This window comes from Erpetoichthys calabaricus, chromosome 18 (assembly GCF_900747795.2).
Source record: "Erpetoichthys calabaricus chromosome 18, fErpCal1.3, whole genome shotgun sequence".
NCBI lineage: Eukaryota > Metazoa > Chordata > Cladistia > Polypteriformes > Polypteridae > Erpetoichthys > Erpetoichthys calabaricus.
This window is the reverse complement of record NC_041411.2, coordinates 14509143-14530875: the sequence shown is the minus strand read 5'-3', so window position 1 is coordinate 14530875 and position 21733 is coordinate 14509143. Positions and strand designations below refer to the sequence as shown.

General features: G+C 40.2%; 2 protein-coding genes across 3 annotated transcripts; both read left to right on the top strand.

The window, feature by feature from the left end:
- The first annotated feature begins 366 nt into the window (after positions 1–366).
- LOC114668895 (homeobox protein goosecoid-2) lies at positions 367–4890 on the top strand. Its single transcript, XM_028824909.2, has 3 exons — positions 367–2391; positions 3760–4007; positions 4115–4890. The coding sequence occupies exons 1-3, from the start codon at positions 2133–2135 to the stop codon at positions 4214–4216; spliced, it is 609 nt and encodes a 202-aa protein (XP_028680742.1). The 5' UTR covers positions 367–2132; the 3' UTR covers positions 4217–4890.
- Positions 4891–8074: 3184 nt separating this feature from the next.
- Positions 8075–21645, top strand: ess2 (ess-2 splicing factor homolog). 2 transcript variants are annotated; one of them, XM_028824359.2, is made up of 10 exons: positions 8075–8701; positions 11173–11341; positions 12613–12702; positions 13060–13232; positions 13477–13594; positions 15857–15990; positions 18359–18461; positions 19220–19329; positions 19693–19808; positions 21238–21645. In XM_028824359.2, the coding sequence occupies exons 1-10, from the start codon at positions 8561–8563 to the stop codon at positions 21512–21514; spliced, it is 1431 nt and encodes a 476-aa protein (XP_028680192.1). In that variant the 5' UTR covers positions 8075–8560; the 3' UTR covers positions 21515–21645. The 2 variants fall into 2 exon arrangements, with proteins under 2 accessions (XP_028680192.1, XP_028680193.1); XM_028824360.2 differs by having other exon boundaries at positions 8076–8701; positions 13063–13232.
- Positions 21646–21733: the final 88 nt, after the last annotated feature.

Here is a 21733-nt window from a genome sequence, read left to right as displayed (position 1 = left end):
GTAGAATATGAAAACCTCACATAGGCAGGAATGGAGCCCAAGAACTCTGGAGCTGTGAGGAAGTATTGCTAACCACTGAGCCAACATGCACAAAGAAATAAGCAAACACTTAGATACCCAATTCTGATATTAATAATACATTTATAATATTTGCATCATTCTACTCCTCTGTGTATTGGATGCTCAAGCACCATTTCAGTATTTCACTGCAGCAATTGCCAAGCCACTGTGCTGCTGGTTCAGATTCACTTAAATTATTAAAATTGTTACATATCACAAAAAATATAACAACAGCTCCAGAATAATAAATCCTTACACAGTAACAGCTTTCGTTATCCAGAAATGGATGGATATCAGCAATCTTGTTTATGGAATTATCTGTTAAAAATTAAATAAACAACTAGATGGCATAAAAATATTAAAGCAGCTAAAATCACCTTGAAAATAAAGTCTGCACCTACATATACAATACCTGAAAAATATCCACCAAAATGTTTGTATCATTAATTAATCGGTCGATTGCTTTTTTTATCTGTAACATTATTTTCTGTGTTTTGTATACTGTGATAATCATCATGTGTCTCTTAGATTTTTAAGTTCTATTTCACACCACAAACGGAGCTGATCATTAGTACATCTGAAGGAATAGCTGCTGAAAATGAGGCAGTGCAGTCCTATGTGAATAATAAATTTAGAACCAGTCATTTCAAGCAGTAAGAGCCATTTGCAACACTTAAATCAGTTTGATGGTACCATGATAAAAAGTAGCAATTTTCCCAAAAACATGAAACTTTCTGTGTAATTCCAGTCTTTTGAATGCTAGTGTAAACACACACATTCATTATATATATATATAGAGAGAGAGAGAGAGCGAGTCGGTGCAGACGTACTCCTTGCCCTGGAGTCCATGTGGAGTTTCCTGGATCCTGTTGATTAACCCCCAGATATAAATGGCATGTTAACTGCAGACCCATCTGAGGTGTGCATGTCATTCAAAAGTGCGTAATGCTAATAACTGGGCCTTTAGTCGTCGCTGAATTTGGAGCTGCCCTCCAAAAAGGGTCGAATGTGTGTACATTTCCTGAAGTCGACATTTTGACCCTTACCTTATACATTGAAAAAGTGAAAAGGGCTCAAAAAATGGGCAAGTGGATATAAAGTGACATTTATCAGCAAGCCACATACTAGTAGATTGAATCATGAAAGCTGTAAAACATAGTAACTATAATGTTTTCCCTTATACGATCCGTTCACACAATTTATTTATTGTATTTAACAATAACAGTTGAACTTCATATTTCTACAAAAAATTATTTCAGCGCCGGAGATCTCTTTTCGAAAAGACTTCATTGCGAAGACCGAGAGGACGAGGGTCTTAAAGCTGTACCGTTAATCCTTTTGTCTATTAGCATAAATTATTCTAATCCTTCCCCGCATTAACACACTTTCGTGGGTCGCCGCTGATCAAACATCCGAGGCGTAGAACGGTGGGCCGCCAATGGCCCATGCTGAGATCGCCGTCTTCTCGCGCCTCAGGTGCGCAGTCGGCCCTCATTGTCGGTATCATTGCGGCCCCGCTTACCTTCTGAGACCGTCGAGCAGGACGAAGTCTTTAAAACAGTCTACCTGTGAAAATCAGAGGCCGACAGGTCATGTTGGGTTTTCTTTTCCACCACAGTAAACGCATACCCCCTGCTAACACCTCCACAATGCTGATCTTTATTATAAGTCGCTCTTCCTAATTTAAGAGAGAAAAAAAAATCTGATTTACTTTTGGAAAGCAATGCTACAGGATTAGTGAAATCTCCTATCCTCACTAACCCCTTAACAAAACTGCTGAGATTAGCTGGAATTTATTTTCTCTTGCTTTATGTTTTCTCTTCAAGGGATTATGATTTTTTTTTTTGTCAACTTCACTTATAAAGAGAGTCAGCGATCCAGCGGAGAGTAAAAACGTTAGTGATTCCCAAGGAGAAGAGCTCCTCTGTATTATTTCCGCTTATTACTTGACTTTAAAGACTTGAAATCCGTCAGCATTAGAAAACAGGAAAACATTCACATTTTCTCAGAATGGTTTATTAGATTTAAATGAGTTCGAAAGACCCTGCAAATCGGATGCTCTTGATGCGGATATGGCTAAAACGGTCAAAAAGAAGTTCTCGTTCACCATTGAGGAGATTCTTGCCAAACTGCCGGAGGCAGACGGGGGCCAAGGGCAGGCTCAACGGCCCCTCTCCCTGCTCTGCTTTTCAGGAGAAGAATCCCGAGAGGAAGTGATTGTGGATGTGCACCCGAGCACCACCCCAGGGGACCTTCGGGACGGGGTCTGCTACTGCTGCTGTTGCTCCCACCGCGGGAGGGCGTCCTCGCCCGATTATCCGACTGTGACCGGTGAGTAGCGGCGTGAAGGCTGGGACAGAGGCGCGAAGTGGAGGGTCCAGCACGGGGTTATAGTATCAAACCCGCTACTGACACAGTGCGGCCATAAGCAAGTCACCTCACCTACTGTGCTCTGAAAAGAAATGTAACAAATTGTATCTCTCATTCTGTAGGTCAACATGGATTAAGATGTCAGTCAAATAAGTAAAGAATAATAAAAATAACTTCGAGAAGAAGTCGAAAGAAATCTGCTTATTGAGCCTTTTATTCGACGCAGTCGTTTTTTTTTAATGAAGTCAAAAGAACACTTGTACGGACAGTCAGTTAAATCATCCTTTCATTTATTGAGCCCACTTTTTCTAATTGTCGGGCCCACCTCCACACACAGCCGGCGTATCCGGAGACAGTACAGCTCCATACTGGCAATGACCGCTGGGGAGCCGGACAGTCAAGCACGTGCCACCGCGTTCCAATATAGCGCCTTACGCTCGAAGTCATCTTGTGCGATGTCAGTCAGTCAGAATGATCCAGAACAGCTATACGACTGTAAACCGAAATTCATTCGACTATTTTATTACGCCCTGAGTAAAATTCAGGTGGACAGCATATGACGTTAAGGCAAAAAGCCGACCAGAAGTGGGGGCAGCGCACACTCACACGCCCACCCATAGCGGTCAGATTAAGAAAGCGATAGCAAAACTACCAGTAACGTGCGCGGATCGGGGGGTTCAGCGTGACTTAAATTTAACGCCATTAACAACATAAACCGTGAAGCCGAACAGAATCAAATTCAGGCTGAAGCGCCACATTAACATCACGGCGAGGAGGTCGGAATGGCCATACGTGAGCGTCTCGAGTCCGTAGTGCTTTGAGAAAGTCATTATGTGTTGGTTCCCTTGGCACGTCAAGATCCAGTGACACTTTTAAGAATATGAGCGACACGCACCTCAGGGTATGAAGGGAGTGTGGATGATCATTTTGGAAGGTCTACTGTAGTTTTCCAACATTTCTCCTTACCCATCATTCGCGATGCAGGCGGCAGACCACCAAGGCTAAATGGACTCACAAGTCAGTGAGATGCTGGATGAAAGCCAGGTGTCCTCAGAAAACTAGAGCGCATAGAAAGGGGACTTGCAAAATATCCGCTTACTCCGGGGCTGTTTAGGCCTCAACGAGCCTTTTGACATTTTATAAGTGCAGGTGGACGGGTGCAAAAGCCCAACAGTCTTCACATTCAAATCTGCTTCTTTATTTAATGAATGTACCGCAAGATCTCCAGTGTTAAACCCATTAATCTAGCAATGGCGACTTTGCTGTGCTTGCCAATTCCAGACAGTAAAAGCATGAAACCCTATATGGCGCCCCTCTTCCTCCCCGCAGCCTGCAAACTGCTGTGGACCAGGCGGCTCTTCCCGAACGCCGGGGTCGCGGACTCCCCCCGAACGGCCGGCCGCATCGAGGAGCTTTTCTTCAGTCACATCCAGCGGAGGACGAGGCGCCACCGGACGATCTTCACGGAGGAGCAGCTGCAGGCGCTCGAGGAGCTCTTCGACCAGAACCAGTACCCCGACGTGACGACCCGGGAGCAGCTCGCCATTCGCACACACCTGCGGGAGGAGCGGGTCGAGGTATGGCGAGAAATTTACCAGGCCGACATGACTTTTTTTAACATTCGCCTTGTCTTTAAATTTGCAATGATGAGAACGCTCTGAATGATTTTACTCCTGTTTTTCAGGTGTGGTTCAAAAACCGAAGAGCGAAATGGAGACGGCAAAAGCGAGTGTGCTTGGCCCAGGAACATCAAGAACAATGGAAAATGCTGGAAAACTCGGACTGACAACTCATTCGTGTGAATAGGAGGGTCTGACAGCAGATCGATGTGCGCCGTCCAGTCTTTGTAAAGTTTCATTTATTATAGCGAGGCAAATAAAGCTACTCGGACGTCTGCATCTTGAAGTCGTTTAAGGAGTGCACTTGCGACCCCGTTGATTGTGTTACTTCACCTGTTAAAAGTCTCATCTAGTCAATACGTAGTTAGTTGAGTAGGGTGCTAGGGGTGGCGCATTGGTTAGTTCAGTCCAGGGTTTGAGTCTAATTCCATCACTATTCTATTTTCCTCATTTTTGTTCATCTCCCCATATCTGCTTCTCTCTCATCCATCTGAGTACACCCTTAAAAATGCCAGTTCTTTAATGCACTTTACTGGGCTGTGTGGTTTCTCATTGCTTGAGGAAAAACCATTTTATTCTGAAAAGGGTCTTTGCATATGAAATTGCTTATTTGGGGTTTGAAATTATGTGGACATTCTAAATGTGTATTGAGCTACCAAGCAGGATGGAACAGATCAAGAAAACCTGAACTTAGTTTGTGTGACTGTATACAGAGACAATGCTTTTAAAATCGAGGGCCCTCTGAGGTGGCACAAATCTGTTGTAGGTTATTTATGAAGCCTGTTACAGACCTCTATAATGAAAGGATCTTCATAAGGATATTTCTTTTGGGAACCAAAAATAGTTTCCCTATGTCATCACCCTAAAGAACCACTTTGGCGCTTTTTATTTTTTAGTGTTAAGTTGAGTGGTAGTTGCACATTGGCACAGGTTGGGTAAGCACATGAGCTGTATGTGTATGTGCCTAACACAGGACCAGCGCTCAGCCACTGATGGGCCCTGCCTCGCTGCAGTGTTGCTCCAGTTACTCAGAACCTTATCAGCTGAAACGAGAAAATGAGAGACCTTAAAATTGAGGGTTGTGTGTGAAAGCCTCAGATTTAAAGAGGCTCATTGGGATGCCATGTTTTGCTACTAAAACACATGTAAATGTGTAGAGATTAGCCCGACGACACCTCAAATGCCAGACCTGCCCATTGCAATTGGCAATGTGGTATTTGTATAAATCTATGTGAACAATATTAAAAAATAAGCAACATCAGCATTTATTAAACCATATCCCATCCATCCATATGTCCTGCTTAACCAGTGCAGGGGCTCAGGGTGGCTGGAGCCCACCCTAGCAATTACAGTGCACAAAGTGGGAATAATCCCATAGTAATGAAACATCCCTTCATTTTCTAGGATCACCGTAACAATGTTGGGAGCAACAAGTAACACGGCAGGTGCAAGAAGCTGATTAGTTTCTGAGCTCTTGGTTGTTAAGTGACCCAAAGACACGTCCTTAGGAGGAAATCTGCGTTAAAGTTGGGTTCAAGTTCTGTGACATGCAGATGTCCTCCACTGCACCACCAACCTTTCAGCCTGGCAGCATTCACTTCAGACACTGGGGAGAAGCTGAAGGAAACACTCAGTGGGCAAACTGAGGCCCTGCCACCCCACATGTCCTAACACATCTGTAGGGCTAACTCGGGGTCCTTTATGATCCTGACTGCAACACTTGTAACAGACACAGAGAAACAGGCATTATAAAGCTCTGGGACATCTTGGGATGCAAGTCACATACTCCTACCATTGCACATGTCTATTGTCTCTCTTCTCACCAGACAAATTAAAATTGTCCAGTTTCTTAGTTCTTATGAGTTCAGTGTCCCCTAACCATCCCAAGTGCTCCAAGTTTCTCGATCTTCAGACTTTAAATCCCTTAGCTTTGGGTATCTAACTGCTTCTCAACTATCCTCCTCAGTGCTTTAATTTTGCCATCTTGTCCAAGCACGAATGGCAGTGCCACACATCTTTACTGAACTTTATTCGTCATTTTGTCATATTGGGTCCTAGGGTGACCTAATTCTCCCCTCTATACTCTTTATTATGTAGACCTGACCAAAATGCTTCTGAATCCCTGATCTAGCCCTCATATAATCCACTACCATTTATATATATGACTTGAGGCAACAAGACAGAGTAGCAGAAGAGGCAGGAGATTAACTTACAAATTTATTCATGCATTACAGATGATAAGCCCAAAATATACACAGAGTACAAGTGTGTTGGTTAAAACAATACAACCTCATAATAAGCTACCAGGTTAATGTCTTTTAGTCTCTGGTCCAATATGGTCTGGCATGGCCCTTGACCTCATCAGAGAGATTTTGTCAGGTTGCATTTTGCCTTTATCTGCATGAACCCGTGTGTGCTCTGAGTCAGCCACAAATCTTTTAACAGTACGATGATCACGCTTAAGTTTTTGTGAAATATCTAAGGTTTTCAAACCTTGTCCAAGGCATTCAACTATTTCACGCTTTTCAGCAGCAGAGAAATCCTTTTTCTTTCCCATATTGCTTGAAAATGGTGGTCTGCTTAATAATGTGGAACATCCTTCTTTAGTAGTTTTTCCTTTAATTGGGCTCACCTGGCAAACTAATTATCACAGGTGTCCGAGATTGATTTCAGTGATCAAAAGAGCCCTGAGACACAATACCATCCATGAGTTTAATTGAAAACAAAATATTTAATCTTTATGACACTTACTGTAAATACAATTTGCATAATAATTTGGAACGCGGTGTAAATGCAATTCCAGTCCATCGCAGGGCAAATTTCTTCAACACTCAAACGTGACCAGTTTAGAAATGCCAATAAACTTAAAGACACCCAGGTTTGAAATATGGGAAGAAAACCAGAGCACCTCAGGGGGAGAACTGGCAAACTCTACAAAGACCCCAACCCTGGGTTGGATTTGAATCCAAGATGCTGGGTCCACGGGGCAGCAGCGATAACCAGTGCAGCACCATGTCATTAAACCTGAAACCTATGTCTTTTCTTACTTTAGGGATTCCCAATGCTAAAAAATGGCTTCAACGCTATATTCAATGGCCAAATTAGTCAGTCGCAAATTCAGATGCCAATTGTATTAAAACCTGAACCAGAATTTGGCAAGCACAGGTGATGAAATCATAACCCAAGTTGGTATGAGTATTAAATCATAAAGTTTACATTTTTTGGGCGTATTAGGTTATACTTTATAGTTATATATAAATTTACATTTTGCACAATAACTCTATCATTTAAATCAGTCAAATGGGTTTTTATATCAAAAACATTCATCCACATTCTGAAGGCATTTTTTTTCAGCCAGGTCATTGGAAACTGGCGTCCATAAGGCCCCAATGCAGTAACTGACCCGGGACGGATCGGCAGCCCATTGTCGTAGGGAATGGTCATGCACAGGTTCATGTATTTATCAAGAAACAGTGGACACTGCGCCAAGTAATTGGGGGGGCACTCACACCACCAGCACTGTGTGCAACAACCTAACCTGCGGAGTCATGAGGAAGACTCTCTGAATCGCTGGGCATCACGCTAATGACGGTCCTGTATAATTTGCTTAATTAGATGGTGGGTGACATAAATAAAACGTAAAACACTTTATTTCCTAAAAAAATGTCTTAACATTTTAAAAAATACTGTACCGTGAAATCTTTATACTTTTCTTGTCCGGGAGGTGGCAGTAGTGGTGTTCAGCTATAATGAAAAATGGAAAAAAAAATTAAGGTTTTACTCTTCGTAAGAAATTAAGTTAAATACATTTATTTAAAAAATCTAAATCTTTCGGAAAATGCCCCTTAATTAATTTCACTACGGATTAGACATTTGATTCTTATCTACTAGAATAAAATTCTTCATATATCCTGAATACACGCCCAAAGCGGTCTGGGCTTAGTGATAACAATAACGATGTATTGAGCCGCAAAGTGGCTCTTTAACTCCATCACGTCTCCTATTTCCCCCCGGGGATTTAAACACAAGCATCGAGCCCAAGCCCTGTAGCGTAGAAGCGACCCTTTTTAATTAACGATCACAGAAGGGATGCCTAGCTTCACGTGCCGTTATCGAATTAAAGCCTCCTAGATGTGCGCGTGCGTACAAAGAGCTGACTCGCTTGGAGGGCGGAGCCACTTGCAGTAAACAGCCCAGGGTGTCGTTTTCCCAGCTCACGGCAGGTGGCAGTAACGAAGCCTATCAGTAACAGAACTACTTTTCCCATAATACATTTCGTGGTTGCTTCCCTTCTCCGTGGATTTGGAAAACTGTTCCCCTCATTGACATGGGTTGCCGTTATTTGAAAAGGGTTGTACTTATTTTGTCTGCTTGGTATAGAATGTGGATCTGCTTTTGATTCCGATCGTTCTGTCTTTATATCAGCCACGTACAAGATTTTGACTTCGCTGAAGAAACGCTTGCTACACAGACGAGGCCTGAGTATTTGTGAGAAGCCCGGAGCTTTGGTGATGGCGCTCACCGAAAACAAAGAGCCGTCTGACGGGGCGTTGGTGCTGGTGCAGCCGGGCGGCACTGTCGCTGTTTGTGAATCGGCGAAGGAACAAAGAAAAAGGAAAAGAAAAGTGCTCGACGAGAACTCCTATATTGAAGTGAGTAACACCTAGCGCAGTAGCATCGAATTGCTGTCAACGGGAGGCGACGGCGCTGTTAGAGATGAGAAAATCAACATCCAGGCGGGCACAATCGTGTGTTGTGCACACATCGGGCTTTGGACACTTTCATATTTTTTCAGTGCAATGAAATATTACTGTTATATTGTTAGATATGTCTAGAAAGGCGTTTAGATGTATTTTACCCCTGGGAGTACTATGGGGTCGCGAATAATGTAAGCAAGAGGGGGCAATAAATCCTGTGTGTGTGTGTTTTAACTTTTGTTTATGTAATTGTATAGCTTATAGATGCCAGAAAATGTTTAGTTAAGAAAATACAAATGATTATAAAAAGAAAACAAAAAAAAATCCTATTTGCATGAAGAATATCATATCTGTAATCATCCGTGTGTATTTGTGTGTTTTGTTCTTCGTACAATTTAACCTCCTTGGTCCAGTCTCAGCAGAAGTTTGTCTACATAAACATTAAGAGACACCAGATTACTGAGGAGCCCAGCAGTTTGACCCTGGGGGTACCTTTTGGGTCCTTTTTACTGCAGTAAGTTTTAAAGACTGCACCATTTCCAGGATTTTGAGCCCTGAATTAATTTGTATTTGAAGGGCTGAACATCAAGAAACCCCATTTATAGAATTTAGGTAGTTCTACCATAAAATTGCACACTTGATGTTGCTATTAGTCATAAAAACAGTATTATTAACACAAAAGATGGAATTAAAGTGAGCTGAGGTGTCCAGTCGTGGTCACAGGCCTTTGTTCTATCCAGTTCCTTAATGGAGCCTCTCCTTTAATCACAAGACTGTCTAACGCAGCCTTTATTTGGATTTGGATTTCGGAAAAATGACCCATTCGATACACTGGCGTCTACTTGGAGTTAAAGCTGAATTATTATTATTTATTAGTTTGTGCTTCCATTTAGTTCACTTACTTATTATTCCTGTTAGTGTCTTCACTTGACAAATAGTGAGGAGGTGTACACCCGGTCACTGTATGTCAAGGGGTGTTTGTAGAAGTGGGGGTCCACAGGCAAGACTGGTCTCATAACACAAAGGAACCATATAAGAAAGGGCAGAGCATGGTCTTCTTCTTTAGTAGGTCCCTCATTAATGTCAGTAGTGACCTCCTTCACATCTTCTACATCTCTGTGATGGCTAGTGTGGTTGGTTTGGTCAGTAATATCACTTAAAAAGGGGCCCACCAAAACAACAAGCTAATTAAAGGGGCAGGCTCTATTAATGGACACACTCTGGACCCCCTGGAGGGCATAGCAAAGAAGAAAAAGAAAGCAAAACTGAGTGGCATTATAAACAATGCTGCACATCCTCTCTCTGACACATCAACACAGGACTTTCTGCAAACAAAAAAAATGTTCAGTCTGGAAACACAACTGGGGCTTCTTTATACCAACAGCAATACGTCTACATCAAGCCTTCACCGAGACTAACAAGACACAAGTTTTCCTGTCTGTTTAATTGTCTTCCTTTTGAGTAATTCTGGTGTGTGTGTGTGTTTATATTTAGGGAAAAATAAAGACTATATCTATCCATCCATCCATCCATCCAATGGATGAGGCTGAAGTATTTGGCCAGGAGTTTGCCATCCCACAGGCGTGTTTTAGGCTGGCCGAGTGTGCATTACACCAGACAGGAACCAGTCAGTCAGCCAGCCTGCCTTGCACCTAATGCTGCCAGGGTAGACACTAGCTCATCAAGACTAAGAATTGAAATAAAGAGAGTAGAATATGGATGGATGGATGGATGCTGCTGTTTCTAATTAAACTGAAATAATTTAAAAGGATATCTTGATCCACTATCAAAAAGTAAAATGTATACTTGGATTGGTTCCCTGCCTTGTGCCCTGTGTTGGCTGGGATTGGCTCCAGCAGACCACCGTGACCCTGTGTTCGGATTCAGCAGGTTGGAAAATGGATGGATGGATGGATATGGGAATTTTAAATATGACAGAATAAGTAAAATAAGTGGAAGGTTAGATTAAATGGCATACTTCAATATACACAAGAACTGAGAAAGTGGAAGAAGGGAAAGCTTGTCTAAAATCGGGCCTGAACACTGAAATGGTCTGAGTGGTTAAATGGTTTGAAATGCCACGCACTGTTGTATGACATTTTGTGTTTTTGTATCACAGTGTAAGGGTCCTAATTGTGATTCACAGCAGGGGTTCCTTTGTTTTGTTGCAGTTGTGTCCTTGCCATACTTGCTAGGCGTAGTTAGTATGTAAGGTTCAAAGACATACTTTCTGCCTTGTTGATGGACGATTCCCAGTTGTGTGTCCTGTGATCCATAGTTGGGTCCTGTCTAGCAACAATTTGTTACATTAAAATATTGATAGATGTTTGTATTAATGCTCATATGCGTAGTTTAAAAAACGGAGTATGTTTTTTTTGTTAGGTTGTCAGGTTTGTTTAATAAAAATTAATATTTTTCTTTTTAAGAGTTTGGAGAAGATTATTCAGAGGGACTTTTACCCCGATGTTGCAAAACTGCGGACTCAAAAGGAATATTTAGAGGCAGAGGAGCATGGGGACCTGGAAAAGATGCGAGAAATTGCAATCAAATTTGGTTCATCCCTTGGCAAAGCTTCTGTACGTTCTTCTGCACCATGTAAGTTTTTTCTTTCTTTTCTTCTTCATTGCTTTAGTAATAATTCTGCAAAAGGAGTGACATAGCGAGTTCATAGAGGTGAGACAATGTGGATTAAAAAGTGTATAGTGTATTCAGTAATATCCATCTGTTAGTATTTTTCCAAATGAAACCTGTTTTTATGTGATATAAAACATGAGCTCCCTGAGTACAGAGAAGTCTTTCAAGTGCAAATCCTAGGTGGAGTTCAATTCCTCTCCTTGACAGAGGGAGGCGCCTGATAATCCAGGAGATCCTTGGAGTCAAAAAGAAATACAAATTAGCCAGTCGAGGAGACCTGCGTGTTGCCTGATGGTTGTCTTCTACATGACTTGCTGGGACGAGACCCTGGGGAGATTACGGGGCTCTGAAGGGGCTTTATGTCTCATCTGGCTGTGGATGGAAGCCCCCCATTAGAAGCTGAAGGACAAGAAGTCCTGGTCCTTCCTGCTCAGCTTGTTATTGCCACGACAAACCTTTTAAATTGGTACTAACTGTGACTTGGTTATGCTATTTTATTATTACAGCCCCAGTTCTGTAAAAGTAGTGACAGTATGGCAAATGCTAATAAGAACAAAGAGGAGTGCTTTGTAAATTCTGTTCACCCTCACTATATATTGAAAGCAAATGAGCAGTATGTTACTGGAGGTTTTGCTTTGTGGGTTTGTTTGTTTTTTAAATATTCACTTGTGTCAAATTTGATGACTGTAACATGCTCTACAAAAGCTGGAGTGGTCGTGTTTACCAGTGTGCTTCAGTGACACAAGCAAGTTTTATTATTTGGAATCTTATCCAACATGACATTTAGGGGGCAGCATAGTGGTTAACGTTGTCTTTTTAGCAGCAGTCGTTAGAAGACTGTTGCTGTCACTTAGGAAATCAGTGTGTGAATTCAATTATGAATTAATTAGGTCATTTTGTAAATCGCAGCAAGCAGAGATTTCATTGTCAAAGTGTGTGAGGCCAGCAGAGGCGAGAGCTGGCAGGCCCAGTGATATGACACTCCATAATGGCACATCATGAGGCGGGTGCTGTTGCTAGATTTATAGTTTAAATATCTTCATAGTCCAAGCATTTTGAACCTACAGCTACATGTTTATTGGGTCATTCCTGTATTTTAGTGAGTGAGCGGTGAACATGTCAGATTTGTCACTTTGTGGGTATGTTTTTCATCAAGTAGTGTTATGGACATTTTACAAATCAATGGTCATCTTTTTTCTTGGTGTCGCTCATGGGTTTATGTTCTCTTGTAGACGTCACACCAGCTACATTTGAAACTCCAGAGAGTCACCTAGCGTCCCCAGCGTTAAATGTAAGACGTGGAACGAAACTGCTTGAAGAAGGTACGCCTTTTCATATTTAGTGTTGTTAGGTGTTTATGTCCTTTTTGTAATGCTTTATTATGAACGTTAGTTAACAATACTTTAACATTAAGTTGTGTAAAAGAAACGTGAAATAATGGGCCAAAACAGTAACGTTAAATCTAAGCCTAATATACATGAAGTTAGCATTTTTCAATACATGTCTAAATGCTGACCACTTTACATGGTCAGTGACATAGCACAGCATGGTGAGTGAAATAACTACAAAAAAATATGTGTCTGTATTTATGTCACATTCTTTGCGAAATATATACATTTCATACTTTTAGAAGCCTGTTAGTATATATAGTATTCAAATTATTATTATTTTTTTTTTAGTAGATAAAGAGGGGGAAACAGATGAAGAAAAACAGTTTCCCTCATTAGACTCCTTCTTAGCTCACAACACAAGTGAAGACAACGCCTCCTTTGAGCAAATCCTGGAAATTGCGAAGGATAAGGAGAAAACGAGACATTCATGGTTGTATGAAGCAGAAGCAGAGTACAAACAGGTAGCTCTACTGAAATGATTTACAGACATTAGAGTGTTCTCTTTATTCTGTGGTAATCTGTGGTGCTGTTTATACCTTTTGTCATTATTATTTGTAAATTAATATTAGTAAAGACATTTACAGTATGTAGAGACTGATACTGCATTTTCATTAGATCCATGTGACTTCAGTATGTAAATCTGTCATATTTATAGATAAGGGGACCATTAAGCTAATAACTAAATTTCTAATCTGTTGATTTCAGAGACATGATGATAATCTAGCATTACCATCAGCTGAAAAACAAGCAATTGAGTTTAGAAAGGCAGGTATTGAGACGTGGGAGTATAAAGCAAAAAATGCCTTGATGTATTATCCTGAAGGTAAGTAAGGGTGTCTTTGTACAAACTTCAGAACAGGGTAATAATCCAAACTAGTTATTCATTCTCTACTTTTCTGTCTACTTGAGAGATTTCCCAATTCCCTTTTACTTTTTAAGGACATGTTGGTCCTTTCCCTAGCAATTCAGTATCCCCAGGGTAGGCTACTGCCCCCAGTGACCGTCCATTAGGGAAAATGGATACCTGGACAATGAGAGTGATCTCTAGCACTGCTATGTCTTATACCTTAAGTGACCTTAATACATTTCATTTCAATTCATCCATATATTGTACAGATTTACAGATATAAGTAATATAAATATCTCTAAAGATACCACACATTTTGGTGCTCTTAAACCTTCAAAGTAAGACAAGGTAAGGTTGTTAGGTTGGGGGCAGTGGCACAGTAATGGAGGATAGTTCAGTATTTTAAAATCAATCTCTTTTACACTATCATAGCATACATTTATTTGTTTTGGAAACTTGTTTTCTGTAGTGAAGTGAATGTATTCTAATAATAAAAAAAAAAAACTTCTCTTTACTTTAATCCTAAACGATATTTTATTAATTTATTTTTTTGGGAGAGCAGGTTAAGTGTACTTCAATACAGATTCAAGCACTTTTTATTTTTCTTTTGAAATATTCTAAGTGTTTAGACAGAAAAGCTGTCATTTTAGGCCTCGAGTATGTCTGACTCTGAACATGACTTGGGAGAGGAAAAGCTCTACAACTGGTGATTGGTGGTGATAAAGTGGAAAATGTAAAATACAATCTGCTGAGTTGTGGACATCTTTACTATGGAGAGTTGGACTTCCTGCTGCCACTGCTGGAAAACATAGACGGGTTTGGGGACAAGCCCCCTGTGTTACATGAGGATGCCCTTTTTGTTATTGATCAGGACAATTGTTCAGTCATCAGTCTCAGATTTCCGGGGACATTTTTCTGAAATTTAAACCAGAAGAAGTAATCAATGTCAAAAAGACAAAATGAAGACAGTTTTCTTTTGAGTGAACGAGTTGGTTAATCTTGTGAGTCACTGTCTTCTATTGTGTGGCCTGTTGTAAAATGGCCACACTAGTTTTCCACTTCTCCAGTTGTGTACAGTTTATTCCAAAAGATTTTAGCTGGAAGGTAGTACTGTGGTGGGCAGCGACAGATGGATGCCTTGCTTTGGGACTCTCTGCTCCAGCACTTCTGATCTCCACTGTACCTTCCATTGAACTGAGTGCTGTTTAGATGAAAACTCCACCCAGGCCGTTCACCATGAACACAGAAGCAAAAGCATATCATCCCCTCAGGAAAAACAGAACCAAGAATCTTAGATAAAAACTAATTGATTTGGTTTGTTACTATAAATATATCTCAAGAATTTTTTTGTTTCCTGAAATTGGAAACTTTTCCACTTCAAAACAGATGTATTCATTAAGTTTTAAGGGTGTTGTTTCATGGTACCTCTCGTTCCACATAGACCACAGGTGAATAAGTATATACTATAATTAATGCATCATCATCTAAAATCGCACAAATAAATGTATGCCATGATTGTGAAAAACAAACGAAAAATGAACTTAAGCCTTTATTTTGAGACGATAACCAGTCCACGTGACTAAAATATAAAATTGTTAACCCAAGTCAGTCAATTTGTGCAGAACAGTGAGAGATTATCCATTAATTGTAAACGTTTTCATATCCAAATGAGAATTAAATATAGTGCTCCTTCCTATAATGTATTTTGCAAAGAGTGTATTTAATTTATGTGGATGGTTCTAACAAAATTAACAAATTGTCTGATTTGGTTTGTTAGGTTTTTATTTTGATGGGATGCTTGTCGTCAGTCTTTGTTCTTTCCAGTAGACGTCGTGCAGTTAGCGATGCACGATTTTGCTATTTCTTGGCTACATATGGATGTTGCATTTTGAGTGGTTTTAAAAAGGTACAGAACATATGAGGCATGAAATTAAACAAACTACGAAAGAGGCTTTGATTTATATATAAATGATCAAACGACAATGTTAAATATAACAGAACACTTAAGAAGTGCAGAAAGCAGCTGGCACCATTGTCTCTTGAAATTTCACTTCAGTGATGCTTAGGTCTTAAATATATGCTGGCTTGCTTTGCTGCTAGTAAATACAAAATAAATAATTAGGACCTCCTAGATGTTAATTATATTTAAGGTAAAAGAAGTACAGTGAGGAATAGTAGATAATTGCTAATTATGAAGGTAGCTGTAACAAAATGCTGTTGTTTTTTTCCTCTATGTAGGTGTTAAGGATGAAGAGAACATTTTCAAGAAACCACGTATAGTTCTGCACAAAAATACACGATTTCAGACGGACCCTTTTAGCAAAGCCTTAAGTAAATCCCAGCTGCAACAAGCTGCAGCTCTTAATGCCCAGGTTTGTTGTCTTTTTTTTTTTAAATCTTTTTATATTATAAAAAAAAAAAAAAAAAAAAAACTTCAAATAAATTGGTCATAAGTGTGTCTGTGATGAACAGCATCCCATCCTGCTTCTGTGCCTGAATTGTTACAGACACCTTAAGGTTGAGCTTGGCCAGCTTTGGCTGTGCCCCTTTCACTTCTAACCTAAGCGCATGTCAAAGAACAACAATTTGAACAAAGCATTCTTGAATAAAGCCAAAGTGGTATATGTTTTATTTAAGACTAATTTTTGTCACATGAGCTTTTTTCTTTAAATGTACTAAATAAATATATATATGGAAGTGAAGGTCTGTGATACAGTTTGCACATTAGCAGCTGGAGAGCCACAAAGGGAGAAAAATGAATCGCATATCATAAAGTAGTTTTATTCCTGAGCTTTCAACCCCTGCCAGGGGTCTTCATCAGAGGATAATGCTTAAGAAGAACATGTTCATAATAAACAAGACTTTACACCCAATACCCACTCCCCGATCACACTGACTTAGCCAAAAACGTAATTTTTGGTATATATTGCCTTTGATTCTTGTAAGTCTAAGCATTATCTTCTGATGAAGACCTCTGGCAGGGGTTGAAAGCTCAGGAATAAAACTACTTTATGATGCGTGATTCATTTTTCTCCCTTTGTGGATTCACAGCTGCAAATATATATATATAATATTAGTATTTTATATTGCCTGTAGTGTTGCGTGATATACCATTACTCTGAAAGTACAGAATTACCCATTTTTTATTTTTTAAACAGTACAATATCAGCATTATGCTACATTTGGTACGGACACCTGCTCAGGCGCTGGGCAGGGTCCAAAGTGATGTATAAATGGAAATGTTCTTGACGGTACCTTAGACGTGGCACTGCATGCTGTAGTGAGCTCTACCACCTGTCGCTCCTCTGATGGTTATTTACTTGTACCAAAGGCTTTAATCACAGCTGGGCGGTCCATGGAAAGGGCCTGAAGTGCTTCCAGAGGGGATGGCACAGCGGCACAGTCTCCACTTGAGCTCATAGAGGCAGCGCTAATTATGTACTAAAGGTGCTGACCTGATGACTTCTCATAGCCAAGGAGTTCTAATCTGGCAAAGGCCATGAATGTGCATTAGTATTCAGGATCACTTAAATCCATGGATACAGCTTTGAAATCTCTAAGATTCCTACTCTATTTATGTTACACTTTTTTGTGGTTATATTGGCTGTTTCTTTCAAACCATGTGTGTTCTGATCGCTACTGAGATAGCTGGAATAGTTTTGCTGTTTTTCATTTAGCTAATCAGCCAAAATCTGAGTGCCCTGTCCAAGTTAAAAATGTCAATCTTAAATTAAGCAGATCTGGCAAACTCTAATCACTGGCAGATGTACATCTGGGAAAAATAATTACACTGTAAAGGCCGTGTCACATTACACATCTAATCTGGCGTTCAGTCAGACTTAATGTACACAATAAAGCAGTCATCGCATGCTCCCGAGACCACCAGTGACTCACTCCAAGTAGTCCTTGACTCGTCCCAACATAATCAAACAGGTTACGGTTTTGTCTTAAGTCGGTGGGGGGTGCGCTTTGTGTTGCTGAGAGCTGACAGTCAGTGAGCGCCCACCCGGAAGTAGAATGCTTACAAGGCAGCAACGAGGTAAGGAATGCAGGTGTTTTAAACCTCACAAACAGAAGAGATGCTTGTTTGTCTGATATCTCATATTTTATGTACCCCATTATTGGTGGTGGGGGTTGGGGGCAAGATCACCATACCTATAAACCCTTTGTATAGCATTAGCGCTATCAGGCAGCACACTTTTGGCTGTCAGAAAAAGGGCATCCTTTGGAAATGTGAAACTGTGGTGAAAAGTTTGTGTAATTTCACATGCCCAGCCGTTTCTAACTAGGATTTGACATGCTGTGGTGACGAGATCAGCAGCTGCAGTTGTCAATGTTGGCATCCCCTCTGACCAGAAGTCATGTAATGTGACTTTGGATTAAATGCTGCATCGTCCAGGTTGGATCCTGCCTTGTGCCCAATACTGGCGCGATGGGCACCAGTGTTCCATGATCCTGACCTGCATAAGCATCTTAGAAAGTGAATGGATGGCTTTTTGAATAAGACAAAATGCTAAAGATAGGCAGCACTACTATAACGTACCTCACGGGCCATCCTAAACAGCCTCTGGAGTGAAGTTGTGCTTCTCATTTAACTGTGTGGTCCCACCTAGTGTGCTTCATCTCTTGAAATAGACTCCCTTTTAAATGAATCAATATTTTTGGATATTCATATAACGTGTAACAGCCACATTGCTAAAGATAACGTCTATTAATTAATGTGATATTTTGTGTTTTTAGTTTAAACAGGGCAAGGTTGGACCAGATGGTAAAGAACTCATTCCTCAGGAATCTCCCAAAGTCAATGGATATGGATTTGTAGCAACACCGTCACCTGCACCAGGTTTTGTATTTTTATTGGATTAAACATTCTGTTTTATTCACCTGATTAATTTTGCAAATTAATGCAGAGTTAACAAATTGCATGACTACATGTAATTTCAGGATTAAAAAAGTGTAGCTAACTAAGAGTGTACCATTCTATTATATGGACGGAAACTGTGCCTTCTATTGACATTTTGAGTGATTTTTAAACCAAGCCGATTCATCAAAGTCATGCAGGCGTTGCACAGGCTCTATATCAGGGCGGAGTGGTGGCTCGGAGGCTAAGGATCTGTGATGGTATCCAGAAGGTTGCTGGTTTGAATCCACGTCACTGCCAAAAGAGATCCTACTCTGCTGGGCCGTTGAGCAAGACCGTTAACATGTAATTGCTCCAGGGGCGCTGTACAATGGCTGACCCTGCGCTCTGACCCCAAGGGGTATGCAAAAACTAACAAATTCCTAATACAAGAAATTGAATAAGGCGAAATAAAGAACAAAAAAACGTAGCCAAGCGCTGTTAGGCAGTCTGACAGAGGATTTGGTCCATGTGTGGATGTGACGTACCCTGTTCAAGAAGACAGGCTCCATTATTGAAGCATTCAGTTTAAAAGGCTGATTGAAACAATTGTGAAGAAATTAGGATAACTGATCATAGGAGGCACATGAAAAAGTGAGGAGCAGATGTGAAACGTATATATGTCAGCAAAGACCCTGTAAATGTTCAAACTGAAAATTAGAACTCCTCATTAACAAAAAACTCTCATTGGTGCATTGCAGGTGTGACGGACTCTCCTCTGATGACCTGGGGTGAGATAGAAAGCACCCCCTTCCGACTGGATGGCTCAGACACACCATACGTTGATCGAACTCCTGGTCCATCTTTCAAGGTGAAAATGATTTTTACAAAACAAAAGTAAAGTAAAAATATGTATCAGTTTACTAGTATGATGAGCAGCGGTCTCCAATGCCTCATACTGCACTTACAGACTTTCAAGATATGTTTGTGGAGTTTTTATATTTGCAGTAACAATACCTGAGCTTGCAGACTTTAACTGTGTGAAATCATGTAATGAAAAACTAGGATTAGATTTGATACATCGCTCTTTCAAGTCTGTCTGAGTTTCAATTTAATTTGTTTATGCAGATGTCTTATATTTTATTCATTTTTATTACATCAGCAAGAATATTTCTCAGTGTTAAAGAATGGTAGCTAACCGCTTGTCTCACACTCATCTGCTCGTAATTCACAGATACCTGAACCAGGCCGCCGAGAGAGGCTGGGACTGAAAATGGCTAATGAAGCTGCTGCCAAAAACAGAGCCAAAAAACAAGAAGCACTTCGCAAAGTCACAGAAAACTTAGCAAGGTTGGCATCTTTTCTTAATGTGAACAGCATAGCGAGTTCATTTTTAGTACTTGGGATGTTTTATTCTGTTACTTGATTGTAATTATTAAGCTGACATTTAAATCAATTAAATCATTTTTATGTAACTATTTAATAAGTGGCAGCTAACACTGAATTTGGTCATAGTGGGTGCTGGCTACCAGCTATGACTATGAAAGTGAATATTTTTAAGTAAAGAATTTTGTTGATTTAAATTGTAGTTTTTAATCCTAACTTATCAGTAGAAATGTTCACCATGAGCTTTACACTCCACAATTAGTGTTGAAGTTGGGCATCTTGTAAATGTATTGTATTATCCTAGAAATAAATCACAAATGCCCTTACTCTTCTTAAATATGATGCTCACTTGGAAGTTAAAATACTGGGGCCAACATAAACGGAGTAAAATAAAAACCAAGGTTCAGTATCTACATTGTAAATTACAGCCTGACTTTATACATATGAATACAACATCCATAGAACACTTGACCCAATGTTGTGGTGGTCTTGGTAAGGAGGAGCAGAGGTCCAGCTGAACATTCACACGTCAGTTTCAAAGAGCCATTGTGCTCTAGTAGAGTCATGAGCCTATTAATTAATACGAGACAATTACACAAACTAGTGCACGGATTATGACTCATTTGTATTTAAATAATTACAATTTATGGTAAAGCAAATGACTTTTAATAAGTGTTGTAGTTGTCACGTATATGCAACAATTTGTTCTTACTGACATTTTTGTGAGTGATATTAAATAAGATTTTCAGTAAATCTCTCTCTGTATATATGTTTCTAAACGTTTTAGTTGTGTACGACACATTTTAGGGTATAAAACATTCCAGATATGCTTATAACAGTTCTAAAATTGTAGCAGTAAACCTTGACTGGGCCTGCAGCAAGAAGCATGTAGTTGCTTGACAAGTACTGAGTAGAACTTTATATCCTTTGCATTTTTTTCCAGTGACTGATCAATACTCAGGCATTTTTTGAGTTGCATAACAAATGCCTTCTGTATGTGAAGTAGCTGCTTAACGTAATGGCTTGTGGAAGTGCAGCTATGCGACTGATAAAACTGTCCATAGGTTATTTGTTTGTACTACGCTTTGAAACATTTATATTGATCTTTAAAATTCATCCTTGTGAAATGGGAAAGAAATCAGTGCAGAACAATAATTATTTCTGCAATTCTACAAATAAATCTTGCAACTTACCGTTTGCCTGTGCCTTAAGGCCTAACAACATAAATGGCTACAAAGCTGCAGAAGCAGTAAATGTAAATCTCTTAAGATGAAATACACATTTCATTATGACTGCTTTATTTAAAGTATTGTTAGTCTAATCTGAAATATGACTTAATAAGTACATGGCTATAATAAATCATACTTCTGCTTTGTTTCCACTCTTCCAACAGTCTTACACCTAAAGGGTTAAGTCCGGCTCTGTCCCCAGCACTGCAGAGACTCGTGAACAGGACGGCCAGTAAATATACAGACAAAGCCTTGAGAGCGAGCTACACTCCTTCTCCTGCGCACACACCTTGCAAAACCCCAGCAGCGGGCTTACAGACTCCAAGAGGCACGCCGACGCCACATGGCAGTGACCCAGCAGCCAGCACGCCAGATCCTGCTTCCATCACCGATAATCTGCTGCAGCTTCCTAAAAGGAAAAAGGCCTCGGATTTCTTTTAACTTATTATTGATAAGGGATTTCAGTTCAAATTCAGAATGACCCCATTTGTTCATTCTGTAGGAAGAAAGAAGGGACTCCTCATGGGACACGCAGAATGTATACTGGTGACAGTCTGTTGTGACAACAACAATTGGGGGAAAAATTGCTTGTGAATATTTTGGCTTTTTTTTTTTTAGACATTCAAATGTGCTTATATAAACTTATTGAAGGCTGAAAGT